This window comes from Chinchilla lanigera, unplaced genomic scaffold (assembly GCF_000276665.1).
Source record: "Chinchilla lanigera isolate Chin_1 unplaced genomic scaffold, ChiLan1.0 scaffold00024, whole genome shotgun sequence".
Lineage (NCBI taxonomy): Eukaryota > Metazoa > Chordata > Mammalia > Rodentia > Chinchillidae > Chinchilla > Chinchilla lanigera.
This window is the reverse complement of record NW_004955425.1, coordinates 24,265,249-24,286,539: the sequence shown is the minus strand read 5'-3', so window position 1 is coordinate 24,286,539 and position 21,291 is coordinate 24,265,249. Positions and strand designations below refer to the sequence as shown.

Below are 21,291 nucleotides of genomic sequence, written 5' to 3'. Positions count from 1 at the left end.
ACACCCCAGGTAGGTTTTTATTTACAATCTTGTCGCCCACCACACCCCCGTCCCCCTTACCCTGCAGTGATTTACTTCCCAAGTCTCGCTTGGCCAGGGTTATACAATCCATTGTCCTGTCATAATGATGTATTGGCCTGACCTCTTAGCATTATTAAAAGCTTATGTAGGCCTTTCCATTTTTTCTGGAAATTAGTAGGATTTTTTAGAGATTTCCATCTCCTGGGAGACAAGGATTGGCCCTGCCCAGTCCTCTCTAAGCCCTTTGGGGTATTTATCCCCTCAGCTCATGTTTTGGCGCTCTCTCTGCCTGCTTGTTGAGTGGCACCATCAGTGCTGGGCTTTCTTCCCAGGTAGCTTTTCTGTCACTACCTGGACTCTGCAGTCCTTCTTATGTTGGCATACTTCCTTTGTTTGGGGAGCTGTTTGGCTTGCCCAGAGTTCCTGGTCTTTATTCCTTCTTACAGTATATGTAATATAAAAACCAGTACATATTTGTGCCCTATGCATAGATACAAAAGAAACAAAGTGCTACTTAAGACCAAGTAATTCTGCATGTGCTACTAAATTACAACTTCCTTTTTTGTACACTGTGTGCTATACTGTTGACTGTAGCTTTGAACTCCTGGCCTTGCACAAACGTAACCAGGTTTAATATCTTTTTGATGGGCTGGATTGTTTCCCAGTAGTCTCTTGGCATTCTTTCTGGCCACTCGTTTGTCCTTGTAGCAGTGTTGCTGACATTCTTTGAAACATCCCTGCCCTCACCTAACAATGATGTGACCTACTCTGATTGCTCACGCTTTCAGATAGGAAATCAGCTGCCCTCAAGGGAATCCCTCTGAAGTCACGTGTTCCGGTTGCCTTTTCTAGCTTAATGTTATTAGGATACTGTGTCTTTGACCATGAAGCCTTGGCCACGCTGAGAGCCGCAGCAGAGGACATGCCCACCTCCGCTCTGCTTGGGGGTCAAGGTTCCTGCTGCAGATCCTATGGCTGTGCCCAGCAGTCTGGCTTCCAGGGGCAGTGATGGGGCCAGAATGGCACACATTTGGGGCTTGAGTCTGTGCACACCGCTGTGGCAGACCCATTTCTTGTTGGCCAGCTGTCCTGAGTGGCCTGACCGTGATGTGGAGGAAGAGTCCTCTCCCACCTCAGCCATGAAGTCAGGTGGCCACCTGGGCACTGGGCTCCTCGGGCTTTCATGCCTAACTTTCCTAAGCTCTCCCTTTTCTTCGAACTCTTTCCTCCTGGGAGATGAACTGACTCCTCCCGAAAACACCTGGGTGGCGGGTGTTCTACAGTAAATAGATTTGCCTTTATAAACAAGCTGTCCTGGGCTAGATCCTTAGCCTCAGGGCAAGACTCTAACCCTGTGGTCTCAGCAGGAATATCAGGAGATGGAGTGACTGGAGTATTTGAGATGAAGGGGAGGGAGGCAGTTGTACCTTGCCGTATCTTTCAGAACCCTCCTTGTTTGGGGTCCTTTCCATGCCCCACATGGCCCACCCCGTCTTCCTCTTTCTGTCTGAGTTAGTACTGGGGCTCTGCCTCTGTCCTATGAAGCACTTTGGGGCTGTGAGCCGCATCCTCTCACCTAATATGGCACATATGCTGCAGAGATTTGACTGAACTGATTTCCCTACAATGAGGCTCTCTCAGGATTCCTGTGGTTTTTGGTTGAAAATTCGCCCTAGAACCCTGGATTTTGGCAGTGGTGTGACTGAGATGGGAAAATAATCCAGTCCAGTTGATGAAACCATTTCAACTTGAAGTCGGGGATGGGGGGGGGGGGGGGGGAAGGTGAAAGATTCCCAGTGGGAAGAGTGGAGGAACCATGGAAGTGGACTGTCGGTAAACGTGCCCGAAGGATGGCTTAACAAAGGGCCTACCAGTAATGACAAAAACAAAGGGCAGCACTTAGAGGGCTCTGCAGGTCAAAGTACTTTACCAGTGTAATCGCATTTGCTTTTCTCAGCATATTTAAATGGTGGTATTGTTACTCTTGACCTCAGTTTGTAACCAAGAGGTACAGAGAGGTTGCTCAGGTGCACCCAGTTAGGGAAAGTCAAGCTGAAATTCCAAAGTGGAACAGCCGGGCCCATACTGGTGCCCACTCAGCCAGCCTTTGACTGTAGGAGGAAGTTGTGTATTTCCCTACTACCAGGAAATGAAAGGATAAGTGGGCCAGGCTGGAACTCCAGCACAGGCCACCAAGCTGTTACGTCTAAAACATTTGAGATGAGGAATCATGGCGCTTGAGGTCTGGACGGGCCTTGGAAGTGATTTCAGGCCAGGTCATGCATTTCACAGGTGAGAAAATGGAGGTTCGGATCCCGAGACTTGCTCGGGCTGCACTTGGAGATGTTGCCTATCCCTGGGCTGGGCCGTGGTCCCATTGTCTTTCCACTCTGCCAGGAGCCTTTGATTTGCAAACACCCTACAGCATGGCCCCAAATGAGCAGCTCCAGCCTTGCAGGTTTGCATTTCATTTCTCTAGAACCTTGTAATATGCAAACTGAAAGTAGCAGGAAAAACTAACAGTGTTTTTTGAACTTTATTACTTCTCAGACTTTCACTACTGTTATTTGTGCAAGTGAGAGACCATCAGCTGGTGAGGCTCTAGCTGCCTCCCTGCCGTCTCTGACTGCCTGAGTCAGGGCGCAGGTGAGCAGCACCTGCCGATGTGATTCGGGGGCTCTGTGGCTCCCAGGTGCTTTCTCACGTGCAGGGTGTGACAGTGAGGTTAATCCCACGACTTCCTTAGGAGTCCTGCCAGCCTGCTGAGTCAGCTACTAGACATGAAACGGTGCTTAATAAATTTAGTATTTCAAAGCTGTGTATAATTGGTATATTTTATATTGATAGCTTTCAAAGAAGATTAAGATTCAGTTTCCTATATCCTGCAGATAATGAATGGCCTTCCTTGAAATGAACTGCCTGGGCAGGAGCAGGTTGCTGTTGCTGGCTGTTTTGGGTGTGGGAATGCTGGGCAAGGCGGTCTCCTAATGGACCTTTGCCCCTTCAGGGACTCTGCCTGGAAGGACCTCCCACACCGAGATTAGGTGTAAGACTTCCACACTGAGCAAAGGAATCTTTTAAAAGCTAACAGTTTAAATTTCAACTTGGTGATAATAAATGCTAAAAATTAAAGCTAAATAGAAAATATATGTAAAGTTTTAAATTTGCAACAAATGCTGGGTGTGGTGGCACATACCTGTAACCCCAGCACTCAGGAGGCTGAGGCAAGAGAATCTCTGTGAGTTCAAGGCCAGCATGGGCTACATAGTGAGTTCAAGACCAGCCTGGACTACATAGTGAGACCTTGTCTCAAGAATTCAACCCCCCCCAAAAAAAAATTGTAGCAAATGATATTGTCTGGCCTGTATAAATAAGATTTCTACTTGACCCATACACGCTTTAAAAAATCAAGAATTTAAAATAAATTTAAAATCAAATTCCTGCATCCAAAAAGCTAATTTGCCAGCACCACCTTGTGGTAACTTTTAGTTTATCAAGGATATTTGCTTATTGTGAGATTGTATTAATATTACAATGTTCATTGGAGAAGTAGAAAGTATTACTGGAAATAGCCACCTAATTTTTTTATTATCAAAAGGGAAGATTACACTTTTGTTTAATGTACTTGTAAACCTTTTATTTCATCTTTCTGACAAACCTATGTTTTGTGGCAACCAAAACACTTTTTTTTGAGACAAGGTCTTGCTAAGTTGCCCACATGGGACTCAAACTTTCGATTCTCCTGCCTCAGCTTTACTTTAAGGACAGCATGTTAAAGAAAAACATTTTTATGTAGGAGACATTGCACAAATAGTAATTGAATGAAAAAATGGATGGAGGATATAATGTGAAAGTAGCTGAATCAAGATCATTGAGTGCATTTCAAAATGTAGATGAAATCACTATAAAGTAGTAATTTTTAAAATATATATACTTGCATTAAAAAGGAATGCCAGCCACTGGCCAGAAATTTGAACAACAGAGAGTCGGGAGTAGGTGGAATTAGATGGGACAAGAAGAGGGGAGAAATCCACAGCCGAAAGCGCTGCAGTGCGGCAGGGGTGTGTGCAAGGCAGACGCAGCCAGAAAAGCGGGCAGTTGCTGGGCTTGGGCCCGTGAGGCCTGTGGTGCCCCTTAGAGAACGAGCGTAGGTGCCAGTGGCAGGAGACCGTGCCAGTACCCAAGAGAGCAAGGACTCAGGAAGGGACCCGGAGACCCCGGTCAAAGGAACCAGGACACAGGCGCTCTCCCGGAGTCGGTTCTGCCGCTGCCCCCAGCCTCGCCAGTGCAGGTCCCTGGTACGGGGACCTGCATCCAACACTGCATGAAGAGCAAGTCCCAGAGGCCAGGAGGAGCCCGAATCAGAAGACGCCAGGCCGTTAAGGGAAACTGACGCTGTGGATGGGGCACTAGATCCGCTAAACAGAGCCAGCACCCCAGGAACAAAAGAGAATGTTCAAGAATGGGCAATTCCTGATTCCTCCCTTTTGCCCCTTTAATAAATATGTATTGAGCACTTATATGTAAGAGATCAAATTAAAGAGGAAAATTTAGTATCAAGGAAATTAGAGAAGAAAATTCAGAGTTATCTAATTCTCTGTGCATAATACAAAAACAAAAGCAGGAATCTAAAATTCTAGGTTATCTCTGCATTGCATAGAGGAAGAAACAGAAGTGGATATATATGAAGGGTAACTGATAGTAGTTTAGGGTTTGATATAAAGATATAAATTTTGAGGTATGTTAAAACGTTAACTGGACATTAATATACTAATAGAAGCAGCACAGTAAGTCCTAGAAATGGTTATAAAATTTGTTGTTAGAAGACATTTCATGTATGTGTTCTATTTAAGTTTTACTATTTTTACTGTTAAGTGTCACATTTTCATGTTTTCCCACTGAAATTTTTATAGTTTTTAAAATTAGTTCAGGTGCACTTTCAAATTAAATTGTAGGAAAGGGAAATGTAACTGTGAAAGAAATCAAAGGGATACAACAGTACATTTTTGATCATTTTTTAATCCATCCTCACTTCTTAAGTGATGCCTTATTTGTTTTTCCCTAGAATTCTTTTACGGCTTTACTCTACCTATTAAATTCTGCTTCGTTTCGTAGTTCCTGTTGCTATAGAGGAGCAAGTGAAGGGGTTAACATTTTGTGTCTACTATGTAGTGGGGTCTCCCACTTACTTGTTTACGTTTATTTTTGCAGTGCTGGTTAAGCGTGTTAGTTAAGCGCTGTAACACTGGGCTACCTCCCCCACCTGGGAACTCCTTTTTGATTTTATATTTCCCATGTAATAAGGAGTTGAGAAATGATTTATAAAATCTCATGGTTTTGAAGATGTCAGCATGGTCTCATAATGATCTAGTTTTAGTTATGATGACTTGTTTGGCATGAACTTTTTGTGGGAAAGTCTTCAGGGGCTGAGAAAAGTAAACACCTTTATTATCTTGACAATCTCTAAAGACCTGGAACATAAGCTGAGGAATGTACACTGTCTTTCTAGCTTTGATTTATGAAGATACAGTGGCTGTTTCGTCTGAAGACTGTTCAGAGTCTAATGTATGTCTCCCCTTGGATAAGATCACATTGGAATTTAGCACTAAAGTTAAAACTACCATATCATAAAAATAGGACCATTTGTTCTCGGTCTTTGGGTTGTGTTTTAAAGGAAAAATGAGAGAAAGGTAAATCCTTCCCCCTCCCAACCCTTAAAATTCCAAAATTGATGAATTAAGTATTTCCTGGCAGAAATATAACTGGCTAGTATATGTATGAGAAAATGCTTACCCTTACCACTAACAAAAGGAAATGCAGATATAACTAACATGCCGTTTCAGTGAGATGGACTGGGGGCAAAGTAGCGTGCCCACCAGGGGGTCACTGGGCTTAGCTGCACAGTCAGCTGGCGAGACCACCACAAGCCACACCCGGCACAGTAGCTCAGAAGGGTGAGCTTGCCCAAAACCCAGAAGTGGTGGGACAGCACTAGGTATTCCCCCACCGGCTGTGCATACAGCCCTCTGGAAGCTGTGCTCTTTGGTACGTTAGGTGACAAGTTGGGTGCTAAGCGTGGGACTCACACTGGTGGTTTAAGCCTCCTGGCTCAGAATGCTCACACACCAGGAGCCCATGTCAACTCTCACAGTCCCCAGTGCTTAGCTTCACAGTTCCCTGCAAGGTACCTATCGTTATAAAGGCCACTGAACTCAGGAGTGCCCAGAGCTGCAGTGCCAGTTAGGAATGCGTGATTCTTTCCGGTCATAACCGAGGTTACCCTCCTGCGCGGTGATGCTGGCAGCACAGTTGACAGTACACTTTCATCCGTTCCTATGGGAACAGAGCTAGAAAGTTAACTGAAGGTCAGATTCTCCTGCAGAAAGGAAAAAGTTATTCTTAACCCTTACAAAGGATAATGAGTCTAACTCTTGTTAGGATCACATTTTGGCTGTACACATCAAAGCTTTTGTTGTGTGCATGCCTTTGTTTGTAGAGTTTTTTTATAGCATAAAAAATATACACAAAATGTGTGTGTCTGTGGACAAGTAGGTCCACTGAAGCTTCATTTACCATAGTCAGTACTTAGTGACAATATAAATGCCCAGCAGTGGCTTAAGAAAAGCACCATATAGCTGAATGATATGTAAATTCATAGATATATCTAGAAACAACATTAAAAGGATTTATGTAAAAATATTTCATGTTTAACTCCAGGTGATGATTTTATATGTAATTTTTAAAATCATGAAACCCTAGTTTTTAATTTGATCATATATCACTTTTCTAAGTAATTGTTTTTTACAGAAATTATGACCAAAGAGAATCCATTTGAACCCAAACTACTTACAGTGACTAATCATACATTTTAAGAGTTTGCCTCAATACCATTAAGGTTTGATTTTGAATTTCTTTAATGTGAGATTTTATGTATTTTATAAACTATTGAGATCTATCACACATTAACATCTGAAGCCATCAAAATTATTCTGATTGTTCCCCACATATATTATTATATATACTTTCTAACTTCTAATTAAAGCCTCCTATCATAAACTTACCAAAATTGATAAGAAGGTGAATACAGAATTCTTTAGTTGGCTAGAGCTGGGGAAATTAGGATAAATATGCAACACAGCTATCAGTTAGTGATTAAGTAGGGAAAGCACATGACCTGTGGCTTTGATAGAATTTAGATGCCCATCCTCAAGTCTTCATATAGGTTAGGGTAGGTCAGTGGTTGTCATGGTGACTGCCTTTACTACCTAAGGGATTCACTTTTAAGCATACACAATTTATTCTCCATCTTAAATATGTGCACATTGTCATTTATCTTTAACATCATCCCATCCAACCAAGGATGGTCATGCCACTCTGTTTATTGGTTCAGAGCATGTAAAATAAATATTTGGAGGAATATTGGAAAGCAAAATATAATTCAAGCTATAGTACTTTCAACCAAATATGAGTCATGGAAGGGATATCTGTAGGAATGTTGATTGGGCTTGTACTTACTGTTTTATATTAGCTGTGTTTCTTGTTCATTTTACAAATCAATGGTGGAGAGTTAGTTTATCCCAGAGAAATGCTGTGTGCTATGGAAGACCGGCCTTTGGCTTAAACTGGAGGGACCACTTTAAACAGGGACCACGTAAGCTCAACATATGCTTTGTCATCTGTAAAGTGAATAAGTCAAATGCAATATCTCTTAGGTCCTTCTCAGCTAAAAGAGCCTTTGAGACGTATGTAATTTATAATTTTAAAGTTTATTAGCATATGATTTCTGACAATTTGGTATTTGTCTTTCAGTTTATATCTGTTCAAACTAGGGATAGCACCCCAGATCCAGGATCTCCTGGGCAAAGTAGACTTCACAGGTAACGTTCTTTATACATTTTTCACAGTGGGGTTACTAAAAAAATGGACCAGTATTTTTCGCTTTCACTTTGATGTTATTACTTCCCCTTTTTCCTCTTTATTGATTAGAGGAGAAAATTACCTATCTTATTTGTCCTCACCTGAACTCCCTTTCCTTACATTTGTGAAATAAGAAATGCAGACTTGATTCTTCCTGAAGATCTTGGTTTTGGTTTTGTTTTCACTTTTGGTTTGAATCTCGTGTAGCTGAGGCTGGCCTCGAACTCCCAACTCACAGGGATCCTCCTGCCTCCGCCTCCCAAGTGCTGGGATTATAGGTGTGTACTACCACACCTGGCTTCTTTTTATTTCTTTTTCTTTCTTTTTCTTTGGCTAAGGCCCTGGTTTAGAAAGGACCCCACCCTCCTAAGGAAGGGCTTTCTCTATGCCATTGTATTATTTATCCCTGCCTTTATCTCTGTGGCTTCCTTTGATTTTGTTTGTTTGTTTGTTTGTTTGGTTCTTTTAGAGGAGGAAATCAGTAATATGAGAAAAGAACTTGAGAAATATGGAATACAGATGCCATCTTTCAGCAAAATAGGTGGCATTTTGGCCAATGAACTATCTGTGGATGAAGCTGCATGTAAGTCTATTTAAACCCCAAACTTGCCGTTGGCATACAACTTACCGGTACTGTACTTGCTGATTTTGATTACATAAAATAGAGTGCCTAAAAGATACATTAAGAACCCTGAGAGTTTTTATTATTTGTACTTACATCACAGCTGACTGAGGATGTCAGAGCGTAACCAAGTCATTGCTTTGGGGGCTTTAGGCAGCCACTTGCACAGCCTGAATTAAGAGGTTCCAGGAATGTCTTCATTCTCCGAAGTGTTTCTGTTTCCTTCGTCTGTAGATTTCAGCGTCATGTACATCGCTGAGTCTTGCAGGGTTGGAGGCTCACTGTCAGGCTCACTCTTGGAGCTAGCTTGTTACCTTAAAGCTGTTAATGTTGCCCTGACCAGAGAGCAGGAATGTGCTGGTACCTGCAGAACCCCTAGTGGTGGACGGAGTTCTTGGTTCATTTTAATTGTCTGGTGCAAGTTGGGTGAATGAATAGGGATGCGGGACAGGACCAGAGACAGACAGGCATGTGGACAGGGTTTGTCATGGGTTTGAGGTCCCTTTTTTGTGTGTGTCTACTTACTAGAAGCCACAGAAGACAGTAAAATTGCTTGATGTCACACACTGTCAACGCAACTGTCCGTGTGGGCTTTTGTTGATTAAAAAAAAAAAAAACCTCTCTTTTCTCTTTATTTTTCAGTGCATGCAGCAGTCATAGCCATTAATGAAGCTATAGAAAAGGGAATCGCAGAGCAGACCATTGTAACACTAAGAAACCCAAATGCAGTGTTGACTTTAGTGGACGACAGCCTGGCACAGGAATATCAGAAGGAGCTCTGGGGAGCTAAAAGAAAAAAAGAGGAAAATGCGAAGCTGAAGGTACTTAATTCAGACCTAAGTAACAAATACAGTAATGAACATGGTAATGCATAACTTTGAGAAAGCCTTAATGTTAGAGCCAAGAGGCTGTCATCTCTATAGCCAGAGGCAGTGGGTTTTGGTGAAATGTAAGCTTGAAGACAACCATATACTATCTAACGCAGTGAGACTGATCTTATTTTATGAAGGAGATTATAGGTTGAAGGTCATGATCTGAACTTTGCATTTACCCAGGAAGTGTAGAAGTATCAGTTAAACATCATGCCTTGCAAGGGCATGGTGACACATACCGGCAATCCTGTCACTCCAGGAGGCTGAAGCAGGAAGAATACAAAATCAAAGTTGGCAGCTTCCCAACTTAGCAAAACCATGGCAGAAAATAAAATTTAAAAAAGAGTTGGAATGTAGCTCAGTGCGAAGGCCTTGGGTTCAATCCCTGTACAATAGATGATAGGTTGATGATAGATAGATAGATAGATAGATAGATAGATAGACAGACAGATAGATCATGTCAGCAGCAGCAGCCCCTGAGCTAGCCAAGTCACCTTTATTTTTTTTTTTATTTTAAAGAGTAAACGAAGGATAACATAATAATAGGAGGGCCTTACCAAATTACAGACAAAGTGGTAGGAAATTATCAATGGTTATTGTTATACATATTGTTATCTATAAGATAGTTTCTCAGGAAAACAAATAGACAAATGATAGTGAGTTACAGACAAAAGAGGTAGGAGATTATCAATAGTTGTACTATACTTAGGTATCTTCAAAGTGGCTTCTAAAGAATATAAATAGAACTATACTTGAGTGACCTACTGAATAATCATTCAATAATTCTCAATGGTTGTTGTAGGAAACACATAATAATAAACATGGATCCATTTATGAAATAGGATAGGAACAATACAAACATTACAGAGTTATGGATAGATTAGTAGGAAAATATTAATGACTGCTGTAATACATGGTGGTATCTTCAAAGTGGTTTCTCAGGAAGACAGAGATACACAAGAAGGATCTAACAAGTAGTTACAGCCCAAGGGTTGTCAAAAATCAAGTGAGCCATCTGGGGCGAAAGCCATTTTTTGTAGCGTTTTCTCTCCAGCCTCCCATTGCATTGGGACCCCACAACCAGTTAGTGTCCTCTCCCCAACTGTCAGCACAGGCAGCAGGAATCCTGCTGCAGACTTCTCCGGAGCTCCACCACAGCCTGTACTGTCAGGGGAAGAATGGCTTCCAATGAGTCTGTGCAAGTATTGTGCAAGGTCCTCCTGGTTTACAGCTTCCGAGCGGCTCTGGTGACCCCAGTCCACTGGACCTCTGACTCCTTGGGCTTAGTCTGCATTCTCATGTTCTCTGAGTCCTTGTTCAGCAGCTGCTCCTCTGCTGGCTCTGGACCTTTCTAGTTCTCAATGGCAGGAGCAAGAGTGGCCCATTGTATGACATATATTCCCAGGGGTTGTTCAAAGTTTGAATGATTCACACACATCCGTGGGTGGGCAACTGCAGTCGGTGCATGGTGGGCCAATTGTGTCACTGTTTCTCTGTGTCGTGATAGATCTCAATAGAGCAGCAGTGGCCGGCCTAAGGGCTGGCGCGCAACAGCGCTAGCCGCTGCATGGCTCCCCATGCGCTGGGGGCCCTCCCTCTGGGAGCTACAAGGCAGGAAGCTAGCCAGCTGGAAGACTGGCGCTCCCCACCCGTGGCTCCCTGTGCGCCGGAAGCCCTCCTTCTGGGGAACTACGAGGCCGGGAGTGAGCCGCCGGTGCAAAGACCGGCGCTCCCTGCCAGAGGCTCCCAATGCACTGGGGGCCCACCCTCCGGGAGCTATGAGGCAGGAAGCTAGCCAGTCGGAAGACTGACGCTCCCCACCCGTGACTCCCTGTGCCCTAGTCACCTTTATATTTATTAGTAGAGGTGAATAATTCTGTGTGGTGACATTTAGGGGAGATGTGTTTAATGTACTGTCTTCCCAACCCCTCACCTTCCTCTCTGAGTGTCTCTCCTTGGCAAGACAGCTCCTTGTAACCCCAACTCCGCACTGCCCCAACTTCCTGACTGGTTGGTTGCTAGAACTGTCAGCACTGATCCTCTGCTTTCTCACCAGCTTTTTCTTCTCATTAAGCTCTTGCTGCGGCTTCAGCACCATCACTAAAAGAAACTGCTTTAGTATCTCACAGCTTTTCCTTCCCTGATGCAGGTGAGCCAGAGGAGCACCTCTCTTTCCCTTACCCCACCACCCTGACACAGGACGGGAGCCCCTGGCTCCTGCATCTCCCTGTTTCCTGGCATTCTCCAAGCTTTCTTCGCAGAGCTCGACTCTGCAGAATGAAATTTAATGGCATATCTGATGTCACACTGCCCAAACTGCCCCTGACTTTCTGTGGCTGCTGAATTGAGTACAGGTCCTTGGCTTGGCCCTCGGAGGCCTCTGTGCTATGCAAGTGACCTCCCCACCTTTTTTGCTAACCCTGGATATATACTCCATGCAAAGTGGCCCAATATGCCACATGTCACCGTGTGACTAAGTTCTGCCACCCACATCTCATTCCCTTACCTCATCATGTTTCAGGCCTTCCTGAACTGTTACCTCTTTTTAAATTTTTCTTTCCAGTTGAGTTTGAATCTACTTCTCTTTTAGAACCTGTTCCATCCTCTACATGTTCACTATTTGTGTTCTTGATCTTATCAGATTGAATCAAAAGACATTGTCAATATTCAACTGTTTTTCAATCAAAAAGCAACAATACTCAGTGATCCAGCCTGCTGTTTTCCACCTGGAAACATAGCCCTTTTCAGAGCACCTTGGGTCTGTTGCCCGTCTGTGTAACCCTTATGGGGCCTGTGTGTGTCACCCGGGGCCCTGCCCGGAGCAGGCTCTTCTCAAATGCTTGTACTGACTTCAGATGACAATAGTGAGTTATTTCCTTCACCCTTCTCATGTTTTCATTTGTGTTTCAAGCTTCGGAAACATTTTACTGAATCTCGGGAATCAGTGAAGACTTTGTTTTGCAGAACAACTGTATTTCAGAAGAAGAGAGGGACGTATATGAGGAACTGCTGACACAAGCGGAAATCCAAGGCAGCATCGATAAAGTTAACAGTGAGTAATGGGCGGAGGGGGGGTGGGCGGGTGTCTTTTATAAGAGGGGGACTTTCTTTGCTGGAATTCCAGCAGAACTTCCAAACTGTACTGTAAAGCGCCCTTGTGGGATGGAAATTCTACTGAGTGGCCACATTGACCTGTTGGCACGACGTCTGACAGTTTCCCGTTGAGTTTTGTTCTGGGTTGGTTAGGGCCTATCTCCATTTCCTCACAGGTATGGTTCGCGTCATATTTTGAATCTGCCCTTCGCTGGAATGATAGTGAAGCTTACTGATGATGACTTCAGGCTTGCCATTCCTCGCCTGTGACTAGGGGGTGGCATTCTGCTGGGCCTGTAGAAGAGATTATTGACCCTTCTCTTCCCCAAGCAGTGGCCTGCAGTTTGCAGGAGTCACTCTCACACAGCTTTGTAGCATTAGTGTGAGTGAGTGACGGCCCAGATGAAGTCGCATGGGGCAGGTCCGAGTCCCCTGTCCCGGAGCCCCATGGAGTCAGTGAGTTCAGTTCCTCTTAGTGCTGCACCCAGCTGTGTGACTGGAAAGATCAGAAAACTCAGTTAAAGAAAGCGTCTTCAAAGTTAAACCCATGAATCTGTTTATTAGACTTTTCCTTTCTTGAGTAAAATTTATTTTTACTAGAACACCAGAACAGGCACAAGGAGCTCCATTTGACATTTATTTTCCTTAGTCAAACTAAACAACCTGTTAATCCTCACGCCCTGCAAAAAAACCTAAGAAATGGAAGACAGTTGGCCCATTTAATAAAGCACATGAACCGCCTGCCAAAGTGAGACTTGGAGAGTCCACTGATTTCTATAGTCCTAACCCTTGCCCTCGATGTAACTTCCTAGACAATTTGGAATGTTCTTTATTGCTTTGAACACCTTCAAAGAAATATACACCTACAGGTATTACTCAGAAATGTGTCCCAGGTTGTAGGAGAGATACATCAGGGGTTCAAACAGTAATCAGAGCAGCCTGGGGCAGTTAATGTCAATGTCTGGCAGCTAGCAACTGAGTGAGTTTGAGAATTCACACACACAGATGAAAGATCATGAGTGACTTTTTTTTTGTCTTTTTTTTGAGATGGTGTCTTGCTATACAGTTTTCTTTTTCTTTTTCTTTTTTTTGGTACTGGGAATTGAACTCAGGACCTTGCACCTGCCAGGCAGGCACTTATGCTGCTGAGCTATATCCCCGGCCCATGAGTGACTATTTGAAAATCAACACCTTACCATTTTGGTTCATGTCCTATGCCTGTCAAATCTTGAACATGTTGGTGATGATATGTGAGGTCTGATTTCAGGTCTCTCTGCTGTGTTTGAAAGCTGAGAATTTTATTATACTTGACAGAAATGAATTACGGGAAGAAATTAATGTTACCAGTAGAATAACATCTGAGGTCGATAAGCTTGAAGAAGTGGTTCCGTAGCCTTTGCCATGTTTTATTTTTGAAATGTGTATAACCACTACGATAGTCTTTTTTGTGTTAAATAAAACACCATATAAATAAGTATTTTAATACTCAATGACAGTTTGTTGATCACAAATTTAATACCAAGTTGGCTATGCTTCTCCCCTACTTTTAAGTAAAAGACATTGGAGGGTTTTCACTAATGGTGTAACCAGCTGAAATTGAGGAAGGACATTGGCGATGTTTGGTGGCTTTAAAAATGTGCTAAACACAGTTATTCTAAAGCCTTTGCTCTCTCCCTGACTGAAAATGTATAGCCCCACAGAACTAAAAGTAGTCTTGAAAAACCCCTCCAAAACATATTTTGCTCAGTGACATGATAGTGAGACTGTTGTGCACATTCATATCCACAGAGGATAGTGTGGTGGCCAGCTCTTTCCCAACCGTGTAGGCTATTACAATAAACTGTTGGGCATTTACATTTCTTGTAGCCATTGCAGTGGCCTGAGTGGCACCTTTGGTGTAATGCTGAGGGACCTGTCCTCAGACATTTCAGCTTTGTCTGAACTGCAACCCTACACTTTGGGTTTTCCACACACATTCTGTTCATCACATGCTACATTCTGTCAGGTCAGGGCTAGACCTTTTTCTAAATGTAGAGTATGACAATGTGGTAAGAACAGGTTTATTATATTTTTAGAAAAAATAGTTTATTAAGAGTGTCTTAAGGGTATGCTTTCTTTTCTTTTTGGTACTGGGAGTCAAACTCAGGACCTTGTGTTTGCTAGGCAGGCACTTGTGCCACTGAGCTATATCCCCAGCCCCAAGGGTATACCTTCCCGTGCTATTTAACATGCAGTCATACAGATTCTTATAATAAAGTTCTCAGAAGTGAAACGAGGTTGCTGAAAGGCCTTGAAGATAACATTAACACAACAGCAAATACCATGAACAACCTGACCCTCCTTTCTGGAATTCTTTCATTTGTCCATTAATTCTAAGGATAAAAAAGTAATTCTTAGGCTCAGACATGCCTTTACAAGTGTGAGTTTTGGGGGTGATTTGAAGGGTTCCATTAGTCATGTCTCCCACTGCTGAATGGCGGCTCTTAGTGGAAAGTTCAAGGCAGTTCCTTGTGAATATATTTAGAGAAGATAAATTGTCATCGTGTCAAAGAGGTCAGAATCATCTCAGCCGCAGTCTAGTCCTGCCTGCGGCAGATGGGTCAGCCCTTGGGAAGCTCTAGGAAGCTCAGGGATTATTCTTCCTGCTCCACAGATGCATTCTTTGGAGGGCAAACCCTTCAGGCTCCGTCTCTTTGCTCTTGCCTGGTGACAGAGCTCAGCACTCCATCCCCCATGAAGTCAGCAATTCAGTTTCTATGCTCTGAAAATGACACAGAATCTGCTGTTCCAAGTACTCCTAGTTTGCTCACTAAAATCCCTTGTAACCTGAACACTACAACTAGTGGTGAGGTCACAGAGCTTGCGCTTGATCTCATGGATCGAGTGTCTGCATGAGGGTGAACAGTCATGGGGCGGGTGCAGCAGGGCAAGGCTTGCTTTGGGTCTTTCCCCAAAGGGGCAGCAGTAACCCACGAGCAGCCGTGGAGGCGAAGCCTGCCAGAATTGGACAGGCTTTACGAGGTGGGAAATCTTAGGGACTGAAGTAACTCAGAGGCTTCAGGGAAGAGGTGGAGCCAGCGCTATCCCCTGAGGAAGGCTTTTGTGAAGAAGCCCTGCTAGGCAGGAATGATCATCATAACTGCAGCTTTGTCAGTGCCCAGGTGGTCTCAGGGATGAACGAACTCCCAGGACTGGATGGACTTGTTACTGAGCCGACTTTTCCGCGGCTTGGTTGCCCTCCACACTCAGTTGCAGAGCTCAGGGAAAGAGAACCCTGAGAAAGAAGGGCTGGTGGGGTTGGGCAGAGGGGGACAGTGGGCCTTCTAACAGAGCATGACCTGTACCCTCAGGACTGGCTGCAGTGGACCACATCAATGCTGTCCTTCAGAAAGAGGAGCCTGAGCATACGCTGCTGGCACTGCAGAGACCGGAGGCCCAGCTGCCCGCCGTCCACCCCTTTGCTGCTGTGATGTACCAGAATGAGCTCTTCAACCTCCAGAGGCAGAACCCCATGGTAAATGGAGGAGGCACCAGTCCCGTGCGCGCACACACTGCGTCCTAGCAGCAAGACCACTGCAGAGGCAGGGAAAGGGGCGGGTGGAGTCTCACCCCACTCCCCCGACCCCCTCGGTCCGCCCGGCCCATCACAGAGCTTCCTTCCTCTCTAACTCTTGCCTTCAATCTGCACCACAGGAAGACTGTAAGAGCAAAGTTAGGAAATCCAGGAAGTGGCCACACAAATGCACATAAAAGCAGGTTGTTCCTGCTTTGGGGTGATCTTTTTTTTTGGGGGGGGTGATCTTTTTGAAGAATTTCCATTTTTAACTATACTGAAATATTTTTAAAATATGTAATGTTCTTGATACAGAAAAATAAGCTCTAATTTAGCATTCCTAGAAGTCTACAACTAAGAGCATTGGCACCATGGCTTTGATCTTTGTATAATTGTTTCTTAGTTTGCAAAGAGTATTAAGCAACGATATTCATGCAAGGTTACAGTAAGGGTGTGTTTACTTTGAGCTCAACAGGAACAGAATGCAACCTTACTGGAATAGCCTCAAGAACTTCATAGGTATGATACAATCAGTATTTCAAAAAATAAGGAGAGGGCTACTTAATAAATGGAATCCTTATAAGTGTTTAGCCATTGCTCAGAAAAATGTGAATTCACTATACAATCATCTACCAGAATAAATTTCCACTACATGAGGTTAAATGTTTGCCTAGCATGTTTAAGACCCTGTTTAATCTCTAATACTACAGAAAGTATTTTTAAAAGCTGAATGTTAAAGCAGTTTAAACAGTGAAGTGAAAAAGAAACATAAAAGGCTATTGATTGGGTCTTAAAAACCAGAACCAGCACTCATCTACCAAAAAAGGGAGAGAAGCCAACAGCATGAACAGGCAACTCACAAAACATGATGTATACACAGCACAAACACAAAGAAAGTTCCACCTCAACTGGAAGTAAACAAAAACAAATTTATTGTTAACATTAGATGGGTAGATATTAGAAAGAATGAACCAGAATAGGTATAAATATGGGACCACAGACATCTCTTCAGTAACTAGTTGGAATATGAATTGTACAACTTCTCTGGAAGACACTGTGCCTCAAAGGCCCGTGATCCCCACCGTTACATTCTACAAAACAAACCTAAAGGATATGAATAAAAAAGTCCTAACCACAGGGTTGTTTCACAATATTGTTTATAATATTAAAAAACATTTTAATCAAGAACAGGTTGCCTAATTTGTGATACTCCTGCGTGCTAGAGATACTAGGCAACTAGTAAAAATGACCGTGTAAATAATAATGATCAGAAAAGCTGTGCATTGTCCATGGGAGTCCAGGGAAAGAGCTCCAAGACAGAGGTATAATGTCTGATCTTGGTTTTTGTAATAAGAAAATAAAGTCGGTTAAAAGAATAGAACCTCTGTAAATGTATGCATGCATTAAAAAATATAACCTAGAGTGCTTAGGTGGTAGGATTTGTTTTCTTGTTCTTGTTTATCAAGACTTTCCTTTGTGTTCTAAATATAAGGACAATATTTTGTAATAAAGGGAAAATAGGCCATTTTCTTAATTGTACCTGGATTTTCTTATTACTCTCCTACTTTTCTAGCTTTCAAGCCCAAACCTACTTACACTCTAGCTCAGTCATTCATCCCCAACTGACGGGCAACCTATGGTTGTCAGTTTTTCCTTGCACTTTTTGTTGTAATATACTTTTTTAAAATTAATTTTATTGGTACATTTTATATATACATAATGATCACATTCATCATAGGGAATTTGTACTTGTGCCTAATATATCTTGATTCTTTTATCCCCAGTTCCCTCCCCTCCCCTTAACACCTCTTCCTCTCCTTATTTATAAGAGCTTTATTTCCATTTTTTCTTCTATTCTTTTTCCTTTTCTTCCTTTCCCTCTCCCCTCCCCCTTGTTCCCATTCACATTTGAATATTTTCTTCCTATTTCACAATATCTGTTACACATTTTGGTCCTTAATTATTCTTTAGCTTTCTCACATCAGAAAAACAATGCAATATTTAAACATGTATATCCAATTTATTTCCCTTAAGAGTATGGTCTCAAGGTGCATCCATTTACCTAGAAATGCCTCAGGGTTATCCTTCATCATGGAAGAGTAGTACTCCATTGCATAAAAAAATGACCACATATTCTTTACCCATTTGTTAGCCGATGGGCATTTGGGCTGGTTCCAAGATTCAGCTATTATAAATTGTGCTGCTGTAAACATCCACGTGCATATGTCACTATGGTATCATGCTTTTAGTTCTTTGGGAAAGCACCAAGAAGGGGAATAGCTGAGACACATGGGACCTGTAGTTTTAGTTTTTTGAAGAATTGACACACTGATTTCCAAAGTGGTTGCACCAATCCATGCTCCCAAGTGACCTGCCTTAGACATCCACAGACGGTTCCCTGGAAGAGGTAGAGAAGGTGAATCGGCAGTAGTTCCATTTGGCTCTTTCCTTATCATCTTATATCTTCCATATGTGATAAGCTTGAAGTTCATGTAAGATATTTGGATAAAATTACTAACACGCTTCCCATGATGAGCACTTTTTCCTGTTTGCTTTAGAAGGTGGAATTATGCCTTCTTACTCTAAACTCAGTTTGCTGCAAGGTTTCTGTGGAGAGGCAGAAAGCTATAATAGTGCATTTTAATATGATATAACATTGTGTACATAGTGTATAATATTCTAAAATGGACAGATATATATCAGGGTTTTTGAAATCCTTTTCAAGTTCTTTCATATCTTCCTTCAATATAGCAAAGGAGCTTTCCCTTTTGAAGTTGGGCAGAGGAGGATCCCCTAAGGAAATCCCAGGAGTAATTTTCCCTGCTCCTAGAGCCAATGAGAAACAAGGGCCGGTGACCCCTCTTCCTGCTGGCCTCTCAGCTGCTGCACCTTTTCCTCGTGTTTCTCCACCCTGTGTCTTGTATGTGGTGTGCAACTCGGGCAGCTGACACTGCCGTGTGTTTGCCAACAGAACTACCTGGCACACGAGGAGCTCCTGATCGCAGTGGAGATGCTGTCTGCAGTGGCGTTGCTGAACCAGGCCTTGGAGAGCAACGATCTTGTGTCTGTGCAAAACCAACTCAGAAGCCCCTCGATAGGATTCAACAATCTGGACGAGGTGTACGTAGAACGGTAAGGGACCTTCTCCAAACCCTCGTTCAGCATAGAAATGCATGTTTGTCACTCTCACCTACTAAGAATTTCTTCCTCAGTGGAAAAAATATATATACCACACTCACGTTTCTTAAGGGCTAGCACTCTGTTTTAAGTATCTTTCTAACCAGAAGCCTTTTTTACAGTAATCCCTTAGGGGGCAAAAAAGAATCGTCTTTTAACAAAGGACTGACTTTGAAGTAGCAAAGATTATTAGATAAGCTAAAAACCCAGGAACTGCACACCTGTAATCCCAGCACTCTGGGAGCCTGAGGCAAGATTGCCAGTTCAAGTCCAGCCTAAGCAATTTAAAGATTTATCATGACTCTTAAGAAAAGGTAAAAAGGGCTGGAGACCTGGATTCAATCCCCAGTATTGGGGGAAAAATAGAGAAACTGATGAAAACGGACTTTCCCATAGGCTTTTTTTTTAATGTGATAACAGACTGTAAATGTTAGAAGCAACCTTAGTAATCAGCTAGTCCAATTTTTAAGTTTTATTGATAACGAAGCTGAACCTGGAGTGATGGTCCCAAAGTTGGGCAGGCAGGCCCTAACTCGGTTCTTCTGATTGTAAAACCAAGGCATCCTGAGAGCACGGTGGGTGTGACAGTGGGTAAGTGCATCAGTTTAGTGCTCTCATTTTGTGTTCCTCAAATGTTCTACTAAGATGGTACAGTTTATGCTGTTCTAAAACACTGTAGTGGATCTGGAGTGAAAATCAAGGGGCCAAAATTAGGAGCCAAATTAGAGTGTTGTTCTTTTCTTTTTTGGTGGTGGAGGTTGAACCACATCCTAAACAAGGGCCCTACCACTGAGCTACTCCCCTAGCCCAAATTAGAGATTCATTAAGACAAATGCTTGATTTAAAAGGAATGAATTAGAAGGAATGAACCTGGATTCTTCTGGCCACCAGGGGGCGATGTCTGCCCAGGTCTTCACAAAAGCTTTTGCTCTGGATGGACTTCTTTCCATTGGCTAATTGTCTTGGGTCACATACAGTTGCACAGGAAAAAATCTTAAGACTTATTAGATCTTAAACAATGGTGTTTGATCTCTGGTGTGCATAGAAAATGACCAAAGGGGAAGGATGGTGGCTTTCCTTGTTTTTAGCCTTCCTGGAGAAATGAATGTTCTTGCTCTAATTCATCTCAGCCCTTTGGTTCATGTAACTCCCAGAGTTTGCTTCCAAGTCCACTCATTTCCACCTCCGCTGTTTCCACTAATGGCACCACGTGCTCCAGCCCAGCACCCCCAGGCTCACCTCGCATTCCCTCTGCCCCCGCCGGCCCTGCATGTGCCTCTCGCCGGCCTGGGTCTCGGCTGCCTCTGCAGGCCCACGTCCCACCACTGCACACAGCCCTGGGGCCCCCTGCCCTGTTTCTGTTAAAACCTCCACAGTATGCTTCCTACCTCTTTCCTCCCTGATGTGTTCACCCTGAATTCTGACCCAGCCAGGCTTCGGGCACTCCTGACTCTGAGTAGAAGGCACAGCTGGTCACCCTTGGTGAAGCTGATATTCTAATGGGACATCTCAGGATGTCATTGTCAAGACTTCCACAAGCACTGCCCCACTGTCCTAGAGGACAGCAGCCCCTCCTACCGGCCTAGTTGCTTGTTTTGGTAATAAACTCCTCCTTTACAAATGCCCCCTATGGAAGTGGTCCAAGTCCACTTGAAAATTGCATTTATACCTATATTGGTCAGCTTCATGCTACTACAACAGAGTACCAGAGATAATTCACTTGAAAAGACAGGAGGTTCGTATGTTAGCTGCCCATCTGGAGTTTCTAGTTCATAATGTAGTCGAGGTAGCACATCATGGCAGAGTCCATGGCTCACCTCCTGAGCCAGGAAGCAAAAAGAAATGGACTGGGGTCCCATGGTCCCGCTTAGTGGTGTGCACCCCAAGACCTGGCCCTTCCTTCCATCGGGTCCACTGCCTCCCGGTAATAACCCCTGGGGACCAGGCCTTTAGCAGTGGACTTTTGGAGACCATTCATGCAAACCATAGCGGTACATGTGGTGGAAACTGAGGCCTGTAGAGGCAGAGCTCAAGAG

General features: G+C 43.4%; 1 protein-coding gene across 1 annotated transcript in view; it reads left to right on the top strand.

The window, feature by feature from the left end:
• The window catches only part of Iqgap2 (IQ motif containing GTPase activating protein 2), a 216,928-nt gene that overhangs the window by 98,373 nt on the left and 97,264 nt on the right, over positions 1–21,291 (top strand). The window contains exons 5-10 of the mRNA XM_005386040.2: positions 7,831–7,898; positions 8,408–8,521; positions 9,203–9,381; positions 12,397–12,484; positions 15,876–16,039; positions 19,050–19,210. Of these exons, the coding sequence (XP_005386097.1) occupies positions 7,831–7,898; positions 8,408–8,521; positions 9,203–9,381; positions 12,397–12,484; positions 15,876–16,039; positions 19,050–19,210 (774 nt within the window). The remainder of the gene's footprint in view (positions 1–7,830; positions 7,899–8,407; positions 8,522–9,202; positions 9,382–12,396; positions 12,485–15,875; positions 16,040–19,049; positions 19,211–21,291) is intronic.